The sequence below is a fragment of the Podarcis erhardii genome, assembly GCF_964252035.2.
Source record: "Podarcis erhardii genome assembly, chromosome: 5".
NCBI lineage: Eukaryota > Metazoa > Chordata > Lepidosauria > Squamata > Lacertidae > Podarcis > Podarcis erhardii.
This window is the reverse complement of record NC_138509.1, coordinates 90,699,521-90,718,653: the sequence shown is the minus strand read 5'-3', so window position 1 is coordinate 90,718,653 and position 19,133 is coordinate 90,699,521. Positions and strand designations below refer to the sequence as shown.

Here is a 19,133-nt window from a genome sequence, read left to right as displayed (position 1 = left end):
AGGGACTCTAAGACAAACTAGAGGAATTTATTAAGGCCAACGTAACAAGGAAGACTAGTCTGAAAGTAGACACATTTCTCAGAAAGGCAGGAGATTACATCCACAGTTTATAGCTTCGTTTCCAGTGGGGGGACGGGAATTTTGCAGAAAATATATATCTATACAAAAATTATAAAAAGAGTTTGTATAAGAGTTATTGCATTTACAAAGGATGTGGGCATCCATCTGCTGTGACAGAATGATGTTGGCCTTTTAAAATACCTATGGTTTGTTAAAAAGGGGAGATTGCAGAATGCACAAAAAAGTATACATTTCCTACAAAAAAGACACAAAACTTTTGATTCCTGAGTATGCTAAAGCTATCCAATATTAGAAGCGCTGGGGAAGGCAGCTGTCTTTTTTTTATAATAAAAAAACAGGTTTTTATGGGCATTTTCTTTCTACACATTGCTTCCCTCCTTCTTCGTATTCTTGCTTGGAGATCCACATCTGCTGGAAGGTCCCCTGCAAGAGACAAAACCAAAGATGGTAGCCTTTTCTTCAAAAGGATAGTGCAGAGAATGAAACGGAAACCATAATGACAGGAAGCTGAAAAGAGCTATTGTTCTCATGTTGGGCTTGTGGAATTCCTCGGTGTCCAACTGGCCAGCTGGAGTCCCACAATATCCACAGGGAACCACATTGGTTCTCACTGCTCTAAAGACGACAAGCAAGGAGAAACAAGGCAGTTCAGGTCTGATCTTGTTCCTCAAGAAGGCGTTTTGAAATAATGGTAAAGGTAAAGGTACCCCTGCCCGTACAGGCCAGTCGTGTCCGACTCTAGGGTTGTGCGCTCATCTCACTTAAGAGGCCGGGAGCCAGCGCTGTCCAAAGACACTTCCGGGTCACGTGGCCAGCGTGACAAGCTGCATCTGGAGAGCCAGCACCAGCACCGCACACGGAAATGCCATTTACCTTCCCGCTATAAAGCGGTACCTATTTATCTACTTGCACTTAGGGGTGCTTTCAAACTGCTAGGTGGGCAGGAGCTGGGACCGAAGGACGGGAGCTCACCCTGCCGCGGGGATTCAAACCGCCGACCATACGATCAGCAAGTCCTAGGCACTGAGGTTTTACCCACAGCGCCACCCACGTCCCTGTTTTGAAATAATAATCGTGCCTATAGTAGTTTCCAAAGGGGAAATTGCTTTACCGTTCCTATACACACACACTTGGTCCATTAGATTTCTCCCCATTAGCAAACTCCCACCACTGGTGTTAAGTCTCACCCAAATCTTCTTGGGTAACATTTTTGAGCAGCGCTGCTTCCCCACCAAACAAGCCTTATCAATCTACTAACCAAAGAAGCCAAAATGGATCCACCAATCCAGGAACTAAACCTTCGCTCTACTGTTGTATTGTTCGCTATCAACTTCAGTCGCATGCTCTGAAATCAAAAGAGAATAAAGTGTTTATTGTCATTTTAAAGGGCTATCTGAGGAGAATGCCCAAGCTACAGGCTTGTATATGCCTAGAAGCATTATCTTTCTCTTTGAACTGGTTGCAGTTCACTGGTCTCGTGTTCGGCAGGAGCACTGTTCCAATAGCCAAATACCTGCACACATTTAAGAAGTACAAGGAAAATGTTCGCTGTTTGGTAGCCACTCACCGGAGGTGTTTTCTGAGACAGTTCTCTATTTAGTCTGTCTGTAAAGCTCTGTAGTAGGGTGTTCCCTCCTGCTACAATCACACTCCCATAGAGACCCTGGAGAACAAAGGCAGGACTCATTATAATGCTATTTTTTCCTCTGTTGCCCTTCACAGCACAGATACGTATATCGAAAGAAACAATCACAACTTCACTCTGCTGATAAAACAGTATAAGAAAAAATAACTAGAATGCTTAAGACCTGTGAGTGGTTCCAGTGCAAAAGACACAAGAAATGAACTTTCCCACTAGGTAAATTCTTCAAAGCTACACAGGAAGTCTAGATAATTCCATACTAAAACCCAGAGTTTGGCAGATGGGAATTCCTAATTCACCAGAAGCCTGAGAAATGAATCGAGCATGGACAACATTAATATCTATTCATGGACTTTGTACATTTGCTCATTCTTCTGGGCAGGCTGCTGATAGAGGTGGTGAAGATGACTGGGGAGCAAAGCAGCAATACAGAATGCGGGTATGCAGGGGAATCAAGCTGTGTTGGACCATGAAGATGGCAACCCCATCCCAGTTTAGTTTCTGCCATTTCAGGGAAAACGGCACTACAGGGAATCCTAGCTTCACATTTTACATTGTGGTCTTAGGCACTCTTACTCAAAAGCATATCTTATCTGTTGCAATGGGAGTGAGTTGCAATATACAGGGCTGCAATCCTCAAGAGCACAGGATCAGCCTGACCACCTGAGACATAGGAGGGCCACCTCCTTGCCCATAAACCTACTCATACGTTTAGATCAGAAGCCCTGCTCCATATCCTACCAGTTAGCTCCATATCCTACCAGTTAGCTGAGTTATGACCTTTCAGGGCCTTTCAGTAGTGGCACCCACGGGGCAGAGTAATCTGCCCATTAGTCATTGCCTTTAGATGTAAGGTCAGAATGCCTGGGTGGTAACTAACCATCTGCCTGGGTTTGCTGCTTCTCTTTTTGAATGTTGTCAATTGGGATTTTGTTCATTTTCAGGTCCATTTAAATGTAGTAACTGATTGCTGGCTACCTTCAGGGGTTGCATGGATGGAAAGGTAGGGTAAATCATTTCAAAACTACTAGAAATACGGACTTTGGCTCAGTGGTTAGAGCATATGTCTTGCACACAGCAGAACCTGGGTCCAAGCCCTGGTACCTCCCCTTTAAAAGGTTCCGGTTATCTTTCTGGTCAGATGATAAACAAGCTTGGGCCACCTGGACAAAAAGCCTGACATGGTATAAGTCAGAGTTCTACGTTCTTAATGTATTATCAACACACACCAGCTAACATTTATGCAGTATTTTAGAGGACATGCAAAGCACTTCAACGTTATCTTGCATCGTCAGGATAGATAGATATAGACTTTATTTGCGTAGCCGACAGGCCAAGTCTATATCTATCTATCTTACATCAAGTCAGTGTGACCACCACTGCCTTGCAGATGGGAAGGGCTGAGACTGAAAGAGCAGTAGCTCCCCTAAGGTGACAAAGCAAGTTTGTTGCCAAGGCAAGACATTACACCAGCTCTCCCTTGAGGAATGCAAGCAGGCTTTTAACAGCATTGTGTGGAGCAGATCACTATTCAGGGCACGGGTCAATCCTGCACTTTGAATTTTAGCTAAGGAAAGGGAATCGCTCCCTGGTCTATTTTCTATTAAACCACCATGCCTAACTAATACCTACTGGCCTGATGTCGATATCACACATCCCAACACTTGTAGTCACCACATGGCTCACGCCAAGCATTGTGTTACCAGATAAACCCTGGAGAGGGAAGAAAGAAAATGGCAAGTTAATGCTATTATAGTAGACTCAAATTGATAACAGTGTGACAATATGCCCTGTATGCATTTTTTTCAGCCCCATAGACAGGTGGTACATTGGTTGAGGAGGGGGCTGTAACTCTTGAGGATCCTTGCCTGGCCAGATCTTCTCAGTGTGTGAGAGTTTGCCCATTTTTAAAAAAAACAGCACAAAGCCCATGAAATCTCTTGCACAAGCAGTGGGGAGAACAAACTGTGGCAAAATCTGAAAATGCTGTTGGGGAGGCCCAAATACTGTTAGTGTGTACCTCACTGCCCATTCACCAAAATTATTATAATAAAATTAAAATCTTTCTTCCCAACTTATTATCCAGTTTAGAACTGCTACTAAACTTGCTCCAAAATAAGGCAAGAGTGGATCTTTCCTTTCAACAGGTAAGTCCCAGTCTGCTAACAATGGATTTTATCAGAGGGCAAGTCATAATGGACTTGCGTGTGGGTATTTCTGGGAAAGAGAAAATCTTCATCAGAGCAGTACAATATATGACCCATCAAACCAGCTGACCACCCATATACTGTATTTGCAATCCCAGACAGAAAGCAAAACAACAGAGGTTTATCAACCTCCCGATGGGCTGCAATACATGGCTGGTGAGCTGTGCTAGCTTGGTAGCTGACCAGTTCTACAAAACAGTGAGGATATGAGGAAAAATATACCACTTGTAGGAGAGGATGCTTCATGGTCTGTCACTCATATAATGCAAGGATGGGGAACTGGATCCAGCTGGCAGACCAGATCCTTCCTGCCCCCATCCCACCTCCCCCAATCACCTGTTGATGACCTGGCACTATTATGGAATCAGGTGACAAGCTGAAAATGTCATCCATTTGCAAGTTGTTTCAACACAATTTCAAAGTGATGGTAGCCACACCTTCACCTGCCTCGCACCTGAAGTCACATGCAATTTCAGAGGCAAGGCAGATAGACGTGACTTGGCCTCATGGGTCAAATTAGGACCCCTGCCAGATCTAATGTGGACCAGAGACCAGAAGTCCCCCACCCCTGATGTAATGCTATGAGAAATGTAACACAAGACACATTCTGGTTCATCTGAAGTTCCAAATATCCTGCTGTTTCTTATCTTCCCCAAATTGTTTAAGACAGTTAAAAAGATTTCAGGACATTTAACTTTACGGACTCCTATATACTTCCATAACGTAGCTAGATGCTTGCACACAAAATGCAATCTCACATACTGTCCTACTGAGTTTTACCTTTACATTGGAAGGGTCAAACAAGCCTTCAGGAATTTTTAGCCGCTCAGCACCAAAGTCACAGTTGTAACCATTGGGGAATTCGTAATGTACCGTGGGCATCTGTGCAGCCACTCTGGAGGGCAGGAAAAAACTCGTTTTTAGAAGGTATTCAACCGTTGCCAGGTTTTTCTTTCCCAGTTCTTATGCACAACACAACAAATTGCACTTCTTACCAAATTTTTCTTGCAACAATCCCAGGAAACAGGGAACTGATAAAGGCCACCCAGAGATCTTTGTGGCATGGAAGGGATTAGAGCAATGTACCCCTCCCATATCCAAACAATTCCCTTCCCCTCTCCCAAGATTTCCATGTTGCCCTTGTTTTTCTTTTTCTTCCTTGCTCTACAAGTTCTTTTCACAGTCTCATCCCTTGACCACTAAGAAACTCTGCCCAACAGCTTCACTAACTATGAAAACTGGAACGCTGGGAAGGAGGGGTTGGCCTGGCTGGCTAGCTTGCACCCCTTACACCTATTTAGCAACAAAACGTCGGAAATCTAAACCACTGGTATATAACAAGTGGACTCTTTATTTACTGCGCTTGCAAGTGTTTAAGATAAAATCTATTATGGAAAGAGAAGAAATGAACACTGAACCACTGACATATTATTACAAGTGAATTCTTTATTTATGGTGATTGTAATTGTTTAAGATAAAAACCTATTTGGGAAATAAACCACTTTTGCGATTTTTATGGATGTTCATTGTTGGGTTTCCCACAAGCATCTGGTGCTGGACTAGACAGGCCATTAGCCTGATCCAACAGGTTATTCTTATGTTATATGTTTGTTTGTGACATTTATATACCACCTTTTCTGCCAAGGATCTCAAGGTGGTGTACACGGTTCTCCTCCCCATGTCATCTGCACAACAACCCTTTGCAGCAGATTCGGCTGAGAGGCAGCAACTAGCTCAAGGTCACCCAGAGTGTTTCATGGCCGAGTGAGGATTCAAACCCTGGTCTCTCAGGTTCTAGTCCACCATTCTAAGGGGACACTGGCAGAGCTGTCAATGCGAACAATGTCCCGCATCCTTGATGCTAAGTTTGAACAGCTCTGCATGAGGTTGAAAAAAGTGTTTCTGTCTTTTTAAGAAACTGCTTGCTTGCTGGTTGTCTTTAAGCAACTTTTACCTGCCCTAAATTGTTGTTATCCTCAGCTATGGTTAGTGAAAACAAGTCAGCTTCATAAACCATGGGTAGCACTCAACTAAGTTTCACTCACAAGCAGACCTACTGAAATTCATGAACCTGACTTAGCCATGACTATTAATTTCAATGTGTCTACTCTGAGAAAAAAATTAATTATCACCCTATGGTTTGAAGTTGGTTTGTTTTCATAGCCAGAGTTAAGATTAACCACAGTTTGTCCAGTGTTGACAACATGTCAAGTTGCGGTTAATCAAAGACAGAACCAAAAGCTTCCAAATTCTTCCTTACACCCTGCTGGGGTGGCTTGTAGGAAAAAGTGCAAGCCCAGCGAGAGGAGAGGCTCATTCTTGTAACGCTAAACAATAATTTAGTATGATGTTCACAGGCTCAGGTTGGAAATCACCCAGTTACTTAAGTTAGCCATTGTAAAATGGAAAATAATTTTAAAAGAACATACTGCTCATCATAAGTTGAATCAGACACTTGGAGGACAGAAGCCTGGAAGTCCTGGATCACACACTGTGAAGGAGAAAGTATTGAAAAGAAACAAGTATGAGGTTTCATCTTCCAAACACCAGAAGACCAAAGAAAGGAGGAACTGTGGACCATACAAGAGAATCCTAGGCAGACAGAAACATTGACATCTATCTGTAATATCTCAACGAGTTGGAGTAGATGACCCATGGAGAGTGGAGAATCCCCAGAAGAATCTGTGAAACCTGGTTCAGTTACAGGAGGACAAATCTTAGAAGGGAAATGTCTGCATTAGCTACAAATAAAATGCCATCGAGGTTTCTCTTCCTGCCCCCACAACAGTACTTCCATCTTCAAAATTAAGGCTATTCTTAGCAGAACCTGTAAAGTATACTAAAGCAGACCTAAGAAATGAAGGCTACCCACCCATGGGATAAACCTTCACAGTAATCAAGCTGCAATATCCTGCAATTCTCAAGTTTCCACGTTGCTATACATGGGAACTCCAGGATGACAGACATTTTTAATTTAGAACAATGATGACCTAAAACAAGAGATTCAATCACACCACCATACATAGGCTTTATTATATTACTGCTTTCATCTTTTCTCTCCCATTGACCCACATACTACATACAGTTCTAGTTGCCTGACCTCAAAAAATATATTGCTGGGTTGGAAAAGGTTCAGAAAAGGACAACCCAAATGATCAAGAGGGTGGAGCAACTCCTCAAAGAGGAAAGGTTACAACATTTCAGACTTTTTAGTTTAGAGAAAAGATGAGTATCTACACAATAGAAGTTTATAAAATTATGGCATGGGGAAATCCCTCTCTTGTAACACTAAAACTTGGGATCATCCAATGAAGCTGAATTTTGGAAGATAAAATTCAGAACAGATAAAAGAAAGTACTTTTTCATGCAGAGCATTATTAGACTACGGAACTCACTCCCACAGGAGGCAGTGAAGACCAACAACATGGATTGCTTTAAAAAAGAAGAAGAGTTTGGATTTGATATCTCGCTTTATCACTACCCAAAGGAGTCTCAAAGCGGCTAACATTCTCCTTTCCCTTCCTGCCCCACAACAAACACTCTGTGAGGCGAGTGGGGCTGAGAGACTTCAGAGAAGTGTGACTGGCCCAAGGTCACCCAGCAGCTGCATGTGGAGGAGCAGAGACGCGAACCCAGTTCCCCAGATTACGAGACTACCGCTCTTAACCACTACACCACACTGGCTCTCGACAAGTAGAAAAGTTTATGGAAAAGCAATCAATGGCTACTAGTCATGATGGCTATGCTCTGTCTACATAGTATGCTTCTGAAAACCAATTGCTGGAAACCGCGAGAGGAGAGAGTGCTCTTGTGCTTGGGTTTCCCACAGGCATCTGGTCGGCCACTGCAAGAACAGACTCTCGAGTTTTTCTGCCATTGCACTGTTCCTGATTATGCAAACCTAACACATTCACAAGTGCTAGTTATATCTGAGTGTATTTAGGGCAGGGTAGGGACCCTATGCTCCCCTACCCACCCAGCGCCAAAATGTTGTTTGACAACTCCCATCATCCCCAACCACTGGCCAGCTGGCTGCAGCTGATGAAAGGTAGAAGTCTTGAGAAGAGCTGGAGAGCCACAGATCCCTCATCTCCCAAGTTACCTCTAGTAGAGGAATCCTATCTAGCGCAAGGCATACTTCCAAAATTATTTTCTTTGTAGACCTGGAGGAACATACTCACATTGCACATGTAATTGTGCCACGTTCTTGTGACCTGTGGCAATTTCTCTTTTCTCTTCCAGTTTGCTGGAGAGCCCTCACGAACTGCTTCCTGCAACAGCAAATCAGAGTCAGTTCAAAGTGTCCACATTCCAATACGTTATTTAACAAAGGCCAAGAATACAGGGCCTGTATTCCAACTTCTTTGTTGTCTTTCCACAAATCCACAGGATGAGCCTTGGTTTCATGAGCTTTTTCAACCAGTCAAGAAGGGAGATGTCCCTCCAATTCTCACCTTCCCGTGTTGGCAAGCACTAATCAGCCCTGTCCTTAGGTGCTACATGACATTTTCTTCCAACACCCTTCCGCCCTCCTGATTAGAGAAATTTCCCTTCTCTTGTCCATCTTTCCTTCCTTCCCTCTATGTTACTCTAGGGTATTAAAAGGGGGTACAATTTGTTGTGAAAGTTGTTTAAGCACAGTGTCTGGTTGAATCTTTGTTCTGTTGATTCTCTCTAAGTTGTCTCATCTTGAGTATCTAGAGAACCCTTGTTGATTTCATTTCCAATGGGACCCACAAGACTTTCTTCAATTTCACCATACAAGTTTCTAAATCGGATTCAGGCTTTTGGCTTCCTACTGATTACGCAAGAGATATCATTCTGTGTGCCAGATTGTTTGGTTTTATGCTACAGGCCTTGATCTGAGAAAGACAAGGGGGAACTGTCTGGAGCTCACTCAGCTGGCAGTACCTCTCCTTGCAACTTTTGGTGACAGCAGCCTGTCTTGCAGGTTTGTTGGGTGATTCCTTCACAGCTGCCTTACCAAAAGTCAAACCGATTGTTCACCTAGAACCATCAGAACCAAGTGGTGGACATTGTTGGCTATTTGCAGTTTAGAAGCGCTGCAGAGAGCTTGCTGGGGAGACCATGCATTAAAAAGGGACTCAAAGATAACTTAAACAAGGTTTTAATAACAAAAACTCCTTATACACTAAATATATCAATAACAAACCAGACCCAACCACCAACCCATCCCCCAGGGTAATGGGAGAGCTAGGTGCTGCTCTTTATACCCAATTGCTCATTCCAGCCCTAAAATCTAAGGGGTGGCTCACATGCACTTGAGCATTCCACACTGAACATTTCTCAGCCAAATGATCTGAAGGCCCTGTATAAATGAGAGATGAACACGCGTGCAAACTGTTTGTTTTGGGGGGCCCTACAAGGCAGAGGTTCAAGAGGTGCTCCCAAGTTCAAAACACTTGAGAAATACTGCCTGGACTGGAGGAGAGGCTCACAAAAGCAGCCAACATATACACAAAGCAAACAACCCCTTTCATTCTTTCCAGTATAATCTATTACCTTTGATGCGATCATATATGGAGGGATTATCTCCACGTTCATTTCCTGAAACAGTTCTCGGCACTGCATCGTAATGAAATCCCCAGCCAGAGGTGATTTCACAATGCCTGCAAATGCAGAACACAAGTGGGACACCTAGAAAAGGTTTCAATCTTCCAATATCACATTTTGCATGCAGGAAGTCACCCCCACCCCAAATAAACAGAGCTATTTCCTTAGTAGCAGGCCAACTGGCTTCTGCATTCTCAGGGACCTCTGTTCTCCAGTCCAATAGCAGACTGGAAGAGCATTCTGCTGCACAAACTGCCCCCTTCAAGAGCAACCAGGCTGCAGAATAAAGATGGTAAGCGACTTCACAGACCAGATGCCCTCAGACTCAGGCAAGGGGTAACATACAAAATGCACACGAAAGATGTTACATTAAAGTGTAAGGTATCTGTTTTGTAAAGTTTGAATACATTGGTCTTACGACAATAACAGGAGGGAGGGTTTGGTAGTGGTGGTGTTTTTTTAAAAAAGAGTGGACTGAGGCCTCTAGTCCGGCACTCTTTCTTTAGCAGAGGCTCTTAGATGCCCCTGCACAAGCACACAAACAAAACATGAAAAAGATGACCCTTTTCTGGCCTTGTTCTTTAGCGTCTGGTACTCAAGAGTATACCTACAAAGGTTGAATTTTGGCTTATATTGATGCCTTAAAAATAAGCTCATGAAGGATCTATCGATCTAAGCCGGCAACCCATCACCACATCTTTTTTTTGGGGGGGGGGAATTCCTCAAATGATTTAATCCTGTGTTGGGCAAAGGAATCCTCTCGTCTGTTTGTCCTGAACCTCACTTATTAACGGGGCAGCCAAGATTTCTACCAACTCCTCTGGAAGAATGCTTACCTTGCTGGAGCACGTATCCATCATGCACTGGGATGGCAGTGGTGTGGGTTGCTCCGCTATCCAGGATCAAGCCTGTGGATCTGCCATTAGCAAAGCTAGTTGGAAGGGTTAAGGAAGACAGTGGGATTTGGGCACAACATAAACACAAATGGCACTGCAGTTCATTTTGCTCTTGGACCTGATAGGGCACATCCTTTCTTGTCAAAATTACATGCAGCTTTTGGGGAAGGCAGCTAAGAAAAATATATACTTACACTATGGTTACAATTCTATCCATACTTGCTGGGGTGTAAGCTCTACTGAACTCAGTGGGGGGACCTGCTTCTAAATAAATATGCATAGGATTGAGCTGCATTATTGCTTGAAACTCAAACAACAATCTCCAGTTCCTGAAAGGATTATATCATTTAATTCTTACACCATCTGAATGGGCAATTTATTCCTCCTGTTGAGTTTTATTCATTCATACAGTGGTGCCCTGCAAGACAAATGCCTCGCAAGACGAAAAACTCGCTAGACGAAAGGGTTTTCCGTCTTTTGAGGTGCTTCGCGTCTTGCGAGTTCTTGCGATTTTTTCCCCTCCCCCCCCCTTTTTCTAATCCGCTAAGCCGCTAATAGGGGTGCTTCACAAGACGAAAAAAACCGCAAGGCGAAGAGACTCGCGGAACGAATTAATTTCGTCTTGCGAGGCACCACTGTACATACATACACACATAATAATAATAATAATAATAATAATAATAATAATAATTTATTTGTACCCCGCCCATCTGGCTGGGTTTCCCCAGACACTCTGGGCGGCTTCCACAGAGACCAAAAATACACCAAAATGTCACACATTAAAAACTTCCCTGAACAGGGCTGCCTTAAGATGTCTTCTGAATGTCAGGTAGTTGTTCATCACTTTGACATCTGATGCGATGATACCATAGTTTACACCCTACCATACCATACCCTGCCATTCAAGAAGGCTTTCTCCAGGCAGAAAAAAAGCTTTAAAAGCATGCTTATTATAGGAACCTTTTCACTGAGAAGCAGGGTAAAAACAATTTCAATAAGCAATACTAAGCAGCTTAGTATATACAAAGTTAATTCAGACTTTTATTTCTGTCTAGAGAATGAATTTGGCAAGGCTGAAATCCAACGGGGTTGCTCAGCTGATTGTATGTCTTTCAACAGCAGAACAGAGAGGGAAGGGTCTTTTAATATCCCCCCTGCTCCCAATATACTCCAGAGGATTGAGGTAATCACTGGAAATCGCTTCCCTTCCAGCTGACAGAAGCCTTAATATCAGCCGAGAGATAACTTTGGTTACAACCCAATAAATATAACCAACCCATCTTTGAGACTAGCACAGTGACAACACCTTGGTTTAAATGTTAAAAACAGTACCATATTTTTCCGTCTATAAGACACCCCCATGTATAAGACGCCCCCTATTTTTGGGGAATCCAATTTAAGAAAATGGGGGAGGATGGCCCCCCAAATTTTGGACATTACTTTTTAGGGGGGGAAACCTAGTCTTATACACAGAAAAATATGTTATTTTTTTTTTTCTATAAAAGTGCAAAAAGCTCTGTAATGATGTCCACTTATTCATTAACATGTTTGGGATACGCTGTGAGAACTGCAGTTTTGCACAAGAAGAAAGCAGGGATATTGTAATGTTCAAACATCAGCTCCGTCAATTTCTCACGCTTGGCTCTGGTGTTCCACTACAAGAGTGCAAAGATAAAAAAACAAGTTCACCTATAACTTGAGCAGAAATATGTCACACTCAGAACAGGTTGTTTAAATGTTCACAGTGCAATAATATGTCAGGCAGGAAAGTGAGTTACTTCCCTATTTACAAATCAGTGGGCAGGTTCATGCAGAAGCATCACTTGAGCCTAATGCAGACAAAATATCAGCTTCCTGCAAACTATGGCTTGAAATTGGAACCTGATGCTATCTCTGCATTTTCTCTCAAGTGACTTCCTTCCCAGAGTAGACCACATCTCATATTATATGTGCATCAATATAGCATTTGAGCCGTAAATCACAAGCTAAAACTATAGTTTACAGTGGCTTTTCAAACCATAGTTAAAAGGAAAGAAACCAGCTAAGAGTAGGAAGGCAACAGAAAGAAATCACTTGAGAGAGGAAGGGCTTGTCTACACTGAGTTTACTTTGTGCTCACAGCTGTCTGTGTCCGCATTTAATTTGAATAATCCACATGGCATAACCCTTAAATAACCCCCATCATGATGTTTTCCCCCTGCACATTCAGGTTTACAGGGATAATCCAAAAAGTTGTGAGAAATCAGGCTCCAAACCTCTCCACCTGGGGATACAGACTACTTGCTTTGGTGTTTGTGGTGGGTAGATCGATCATCCCTTTCTGCTACTCCCCTTTCCATGCCCACAACTTCCTCAGTGCTGACATTTCTTCTCTGGCAGTGCTCATAACCATTTCTAGCATGTCCATACAGGCAATCTAGTCACAGATATTACAGTTCATCTTGATAGGTTCTTTTACCAAGTCCTGGTTTTTGAGTTATTTGCTCTTCCCCCTTCCACCCCCAAGTTTGCAAGCTTCACAACAGTCAAACTGCCTTCTATGCTTCAAAATTTGATGGGCTATTTCAAGGAAAGAAACTGGGTTTTTACTCACTGGCGCTTCAGACATTAGAACGGGATGCAAAGCAGCTTCAGATTTAATGTGCATCTTGTAGGTGTGATCCAAAATGGCTTGGAAGCTGTCCCAGTCCTCAACTGTAACAACGTAAAAATAAATTAAACCTGCTGCTTTTGCTGGAGGTGCTGCTCTAGTTTAGGCGTGTGTGCAATGTGAGCATATTATCAGTGCAAGGGTGAGCATGTGGACAGTATAGGAGTCAGGAAGGAGGATGAGGGATTCTAGTCATGCTTCCATCCTTGCACCAGTGAAATCCTGTATCTAAAGAATCAAAGTACACAGCATTCAAGCCAATCTCACAGCCCTAAGAGATTAAAGGATTCTAACTATACTACATTGTAAGCACTGGTGCAGGAATAACCCTATGAGGCAACTGTACAATCAGATTATTTAAAAATGTACAAGACAATCTCCTTGCTAATTGACAACAGTTCACTTTCAAAGCGATACTGGTCCTCTGCAGACACAAAGCTTAGTGATGGTTTGTATTCCTTACAGGGAACCAAAGCTTGGTTTAGTGTTATGTGCAAACCAGACAGTTGGCTGGAAATTAGGATGTGAAACTAATACGAAGAGGGTTTGCAAACAATGTTTGCATTATCCATGATTAAGCAATACATCTGCATTTTTTAAAAAAAAACTACCATGGGACAAGGAAGGTTCTCCAGCTCTCCAGATGTTCTACCTTCAGTGTCACATTGGTGCCTTTTTGAACATGGTTATTTGCTAAATGTCCTAGTCAAGCACACTTGGCTATTGTCTTTCCAAATAAGTAGAATATTTGAAGAAAAGGGAGAATAGATAAACCTTGACAGGACAGGGGCATGTTTTTCAAAACACACTGCCATTTAAGCAGTTATATTCTTCCCATAACCAGCTTTAGAAACTAAACAGGAAAACCTATTTCAAAACAGGTCAACATAAGCTAAAGGGCATATCCACAGCTTTTGAGTAGATCTAGAAAACTTTAAACGCTTGGCCCAAAAACCACCAGAATAAACTTCTTTTCAACTCCAGATCAAACATTCTCACAAGGCAAGACAATGCCATTTTGTGAGTAAAAAGGTTAATGCTTTGTGATGTGTCTGAAATCAATACTCAAGATTTAAGAAAAAAGGAAAGGAAAATGCAAAGCACCATACTCATTCCATTTTTCAAAGGTAAAATGGCTTCCATGTTCTCCCTTGGAACTCGCAATGCATTAGTGTCTATGTAGTAAGTTGGGCCTCCTTGTTTGCTTTTGTCACCATCAATTTCCATCATGGAGCTCCCATCATCCCGGTCCAGTACCACGCCAATGGCAGTGGGAAAATCAACCTACAATGGGAGATTTGGAAACAAAATGCACAAAGTTACATAAAGATTGTCTGTTTGCATCAAGCCTAATGGGGAAGAGAAAGAAAGTTATCACTACTGCCTCAAATTCCTACAGCATGTTAGGCATGCCATGCCTCTATTCTGTATGGGGCGTGAAAGGATTAGCTAAACACCGAGGGGGAAATGAAAATATAGCTACACTCTCTGATACATCAGGCTTTCCATAATCTGGCTCACTTATATAATGTGCACATTATTTAAACACTTTTCAAGAAAGATTTCGCACTACACGTGGAGTGGGTGGAAATCTCTGCAACTGCATTTATCGTTGAACCGCTTATAAGGCTCTGTCTTGCACTTGCCCAAATCCCATAATATTTTACTACAAGAGCTAGCAAATCTAGTTGAGAAGGTGACATGGCCAAAACAAGCCACTGAGATTCACAGCCAAGCAGAGATTTAAACATGGGACTCCCACATTTATCCCTCCCTCTGGCCCGGGCCATCTTACCATAACATTCCCCTCAAACCAGTACAACCTCTTATTTTAAAAAAACTCCGACCTTTGTCAATATATTCCCCTAAACATATGGCCAAAACATGAAGTAATCGACGGAAGAATTTCTAGGGAGCCATGTCAAATGAAGACTATTTATTCAAAGGAGAGGAAAAGACAAAAACTACTTAGGTGAAAATTGCAGGGCAGGTAAAAGAAAGACAGTAGGTAGTAAGTGTGTTAGGGGAGAGAAATGTTGATATTTTCACCCCCTCCCATTGCGAGAATCTCCTGATATGATGTTTTCAGAAAGGAGGCAGCAGAAACTGCTCTTCGCTTCTTCCGCTCCTGCCTGAATCTGTGGGGAGTCTGTGTGTTATCTATGTAGAGATTAGATGGCTGAGTGAGAGTTGTAACACTCATGCAAGCCAGTAGCTCTTTAGTTTTTTAGTTTGCAGTAGCTATTAGAAATAAAAGAAGTTATGCTTCACAGCTTTCTTCTGTGTCGTTTATACTCTGCTGAGTTTGGTGCTCACAATGGACAGTTGTGGGTCCAGGGCACTTAGACCTGCTTTCCAGGAGTGGAAGGTCTCTGGAAGTGCTTCAGTTCGCCTAGCCCAGTCGGGGCAGAACCAGTTGTTGAGCCCAGTCGTTGGCATCGGCTCAAAGGCGTAATGACAAGAAATGGCTCAGTGTTTTGCAGAAACATGATACCAAGAAATTGCAAATGCTACTATTTAAAAAGCAGAGGGGAACAAAACAGCTACTGATGATAACCTCTCCGGAGCTGAGGTTCCAGAAGACAAATTTTTGTGTACATTTGTACATGATCTTCATATACCTTATTTTATTGGACTATCATTCATTGCTCAAGGGATTTCAAGTCCCTTGCTACAGCATACAGAGTTATCCCACAATATATACAAGTATTTCAGGAGTTCTTTGCACAGGAAACCCAAATTCTATTGATCAATCTAACGTCTCACTTCTGCTCTCACCTTTGGGCAGTCCTCCCCAGCATAGCCAGCTCTGACTGTATAGGAGCCAATGTCGAACACCAGAGCGCCAACTTCATCTGCAAACGCAAATTCACAATTTGTGTCGATTTAAAAACAAACCCTTATCAGACGTGTTTATTGGTAAAAGGCTAAATCTCAAGACATCGAAAGAGAAGAACAACGGTGGGACACCTAGAAAAGGTTTCAATCTTCCAATATCACATTGGGACTGCAGGTTGCTTCCAAAAATCTACGCCCAGAATTAATCTGCAAAGTGTGCCATAGGCTTTTGTAGATTAGGACCACCTTTAAGCTTTTAAAGGCACACAGTGCTCTTTCTACAGATCCCATTGTGATAAATATATCCTTCTAAAATGGCGACACCTATTACCTATGAGATGGCCTGCAAGCATATGTGCCACTCAACTACTGCGGTCGGTGGAATTGGCACTTTTATAGGTGCCACATAGTATCCGCACGTCATCTGTAAGAACTTGGGTTATTTAGTTTGGTGCACAAACACTTTGGAACTCCCCGCTTATTAATATCAGGCAGACACCATCACTGCATTCTTCTTGATGTCTGCTGAAAACATTCTTATTTAGACGAGCCTAGGAAGGGGCCAGAAAGTTTGTATGAGTTTTAATTCGTTTCAGTCTATTCTACTGTGGCTTTTTACTTTCTGTTATACTAGATTCAAGTAGGTAGCCATATTGGTCTGCCATAGTCAAAATAAATTAAAACAATTCTTTCAAAAGATAGTTAAAAAGACTCTTCTTAAAAACCTAAAAATGCCCTTAAAAGAATAAAAGTCTTCCAAAAAAGTTGTATGATCTAAGAAAGTCTTTAAAAGAATCCTTCCAAAAGAATTTTAAAATTATAAGGTAGCACCTTAGAGACCAACTGAGTATTTTTAGGTATAAGCTTTCTTGTGCATCCACGCTTCTTCAGATACACTGAAACAGAAGTCATGTTTTAATGGTTCTGAAAGGCTGTGGGTTGAGCTGAGTTTGCTTGGACTCTGGGTGAGAGAACCTGCAACCTGCAAAGGAGAGGTACGCCAGAAGGAAAATGAATTGACACTGATTTATATATAACTTTGTATTAAATGCAACGTCTTTATATGCAACTCTGTATTTTTGTTTAAGCTGTCTGCTGTTGCCACAGCTTTCTGTACACCCGTTAGAGCTCATTATAATATAGTCAGCGGTAGAAAAATTAAATAATCAAGTGGTTTCTTGGTTAAGTGATCATCGAGTTGTTTTTCTCTTTTTTCGTAAACCGCTTTGAGGGTGTGGGTTTGCTTTTTTTTTTTTTACAACCAAGCGGTACAGAAATTTCATGAATTGAATATTAACACAGGAATCCCTTTTTTAATATGAAGGCAAAAGCTTTTCTCCTTCAGGCAAACCTACCCAGATTCATAATGGTGTATCTAAGCCCGTTTCTTTTTTTTTTTAAAAAAAAAAAACCGTTCACACATTCCCTACATCCAGATTTAAAATAACAATAATAATAATAACGTTCGGTTTCTTAAAAAGTTTTTTAAACTTGGAAAAGTAAATAAATATCGAGGGAAGCTTTCCCCCTCGGCGCGTCAAGGTGCGGGGAGAAGCTGCCCAGGACGAAATTCTCCCTCCCGTCGCCCCGTCTTAAAGGCACAGGCGCCTTTTCAGGCTCTGCCGGACCAGCGGCGGCGGCAGCCTCCCCCTCCCCGCGGGGAAGAGAGCGAGTCGGTGGAACGCGCAGCCCTAACGGTCCGAGGGGAGGGAGGGGGGGGAGAGAGAAAGAGGAGCAGCCCCTCCCCCTCCGAGGAGAACTTACCCCCTCCGTACACGCCGCCGCTCATGTCCGCTCCGGACTTCACCGCTCGGCTGGCGGCGACACACACAAAAAATCACCTCAGGCCGCCCCCGACTCTCTCAAACCCAAGCTCCGCCCGCTCGACCTACCTTGCTTACTGACGCCCTCCTGCTAAAGCCAGCCAATAGGCAGCGAGGCCCTTTCCTCAGCCGGCCTATCGCGGCACAGGAAGCTGCCGTCGAGCCAATCGCCGGCGCTCGCCTTCCTTGGGCGGGACCGCCGCTGCGTTTCTTCCCCCTTGGCTTCCGTCCAGGCGGTTGTAAGGTCGCGAGGGGAGTCTCGGAGTGTGGCTGCGGGGAAAGAAACCACGCTCGGTTGCAGATTTTCAAAGAGGGGCGGGGAGGAAGGCGGAGCTGGGAGGCGGGTTGGAGCTGGTCACGTGATTGGCAGCAGCCGGCTTCTTTGATTGGCAGCAGCCAGGTTGCTTTAGCCGGCAGCAAGTCCCAATATGTTCAATGGGACTTTTGTTTAGTCGTGTCCGACTCTTGGTGACCCCCTGGACCAGAGCACGCCAGACACTCCTGTCTTCCACTGCCTCCCGCAGTTTGGTCAAACTCATGCTGGTAGCTTCGAGAACACTGTCCCACCATCTCGTCCTCTGTCGTCCCCTTCTCCTTGTGCCCTCCATCTTTCCCAACATCAGGGTCTTTTCCAGGGAGTCTTCTCTTCTCATGAGGTGGCCAAAGTATTGGAGCCTCAGCTTCAGGATCTGTCCTTCCAGTGAGCACTCAGGGCTGATTTCCTTCAGAATGGAGAGGTTTGATCTTCTTGCAGTCCATGGGACTCTCAAGAGTCTCCTCCAGCACCAGAATTCAAAAGCATCCATTCTTCGGCGATCAGCCTTCTTGATGGTCCAGCTATCACTTCCATACATCACTAATGGGAAAACCATAGCTTTTACTATACGGACCTTTGTTGGCAAGGTGATGTCTCTGCTTTTTAAGATGCTGTCTAGGTTTGTCATTGTTTTTCTCCCAAGAAGCAGGCGTCTTTTAATTTCATGGCTGCTGTCACCATCTGCAGTGATCATGGAGCCCAAGAAAGTAAAATCTCTCTCTGCCTCCATTTCTTCCCCTTCTGTTTGCCAGGAGGTGATGGGACCAGTGGCCATGACCTTTTTTTTTTTGATGTTGAGCTTCAGACCATATGTTGCGCTCTCCTCTTTCACCCTCATTAAAAGGTTCTTTAATTCCTCCTCACTTTCTGCCATCGACTTTGCTCCCAGGTAACCACCTAGGATTACAGACTTTGCAGTGCAAGCCTATGCAAGTCGGAGGGTCTTTTTCGGGCCACTTGATGATTTTTCCGCGCGTTGCAGCAATTGCAAATGTGCTTCATGACATGCTGGAAATTCTACCATGTATTATAGATTGTATTTTATTGTTGTCTATTAATTTAATATCCATGCCGCCCTTCATCCGAGAACTACAGAGCTGTTTAGT

The 19,133-nt window shown here is 43.2% G+C and overlaps 1 protein-coding gene across 1 annotated transcript; it reads right to left on the bottom strand.

Annotated features, from left to right (window-relative positions):
* Positions 1 to 6: 6 nt before the first annotated feature.
* On the bottom strand, positions 7 to 17,812 carry ACTL6A (actin like 6A). Its single transcript, XM_081862681.1, has 14 exons — positions 17,653 to 17,812; positions 15,829 to 15,905; positions 14,160 to 14,334; positions 12,994 to 13,094; positions 11,958 to 12,055; positions 10,341 to 10,435; positions 9,454 to 9,560; positions 8,112 to 8,201; positions 6,360 to 6,421; positions 4,711 to 4,825; positions 3,356 to 3,436; positions 1,649 to 1,744; positions 1,340 to 1,426; positions 7 to 504 (listed from the first exon to the last, which is right to left on the bottom strand). The coding sequence occupies exons 1-14, from the start codon at positions 17,675 to 17,677 to the stop codon at positions 424 to 426; spliced, it is 1,290 nt and encodes a 429-aa protein (XP_081718807.1). The 5' UTR covers positions 17,678 to 17,812; the 3' UTR covers positions 7 to 423.
* Positions 17,813 to 19,133: the final 1,321 nt, after the last annotated feature.

Bases quoted from the DNA above. Each gene is read 5' to 3' on its own strand.
- ACTL6A (XM_081862681.1), bottom strand. From the start codon at position 17,677: ATGAGCGGCGGCGTGTACGGAGGGG. The intron at 15,906-17,652 runs GTAAGTTCTCCT...TTGCGTTTGCAG, and splicing joins CGGCGGCGTGTACGGAGGGG to ATGAAGTTGGCGCTCTGGTG. The intron at 10,436-11,957 runs GTATCCCAAACA...CCTTCCAACTAG, and splicing joins AAAACTGCAGTTCTCACAGC to CTTTGCTAATGGCAGATCCA.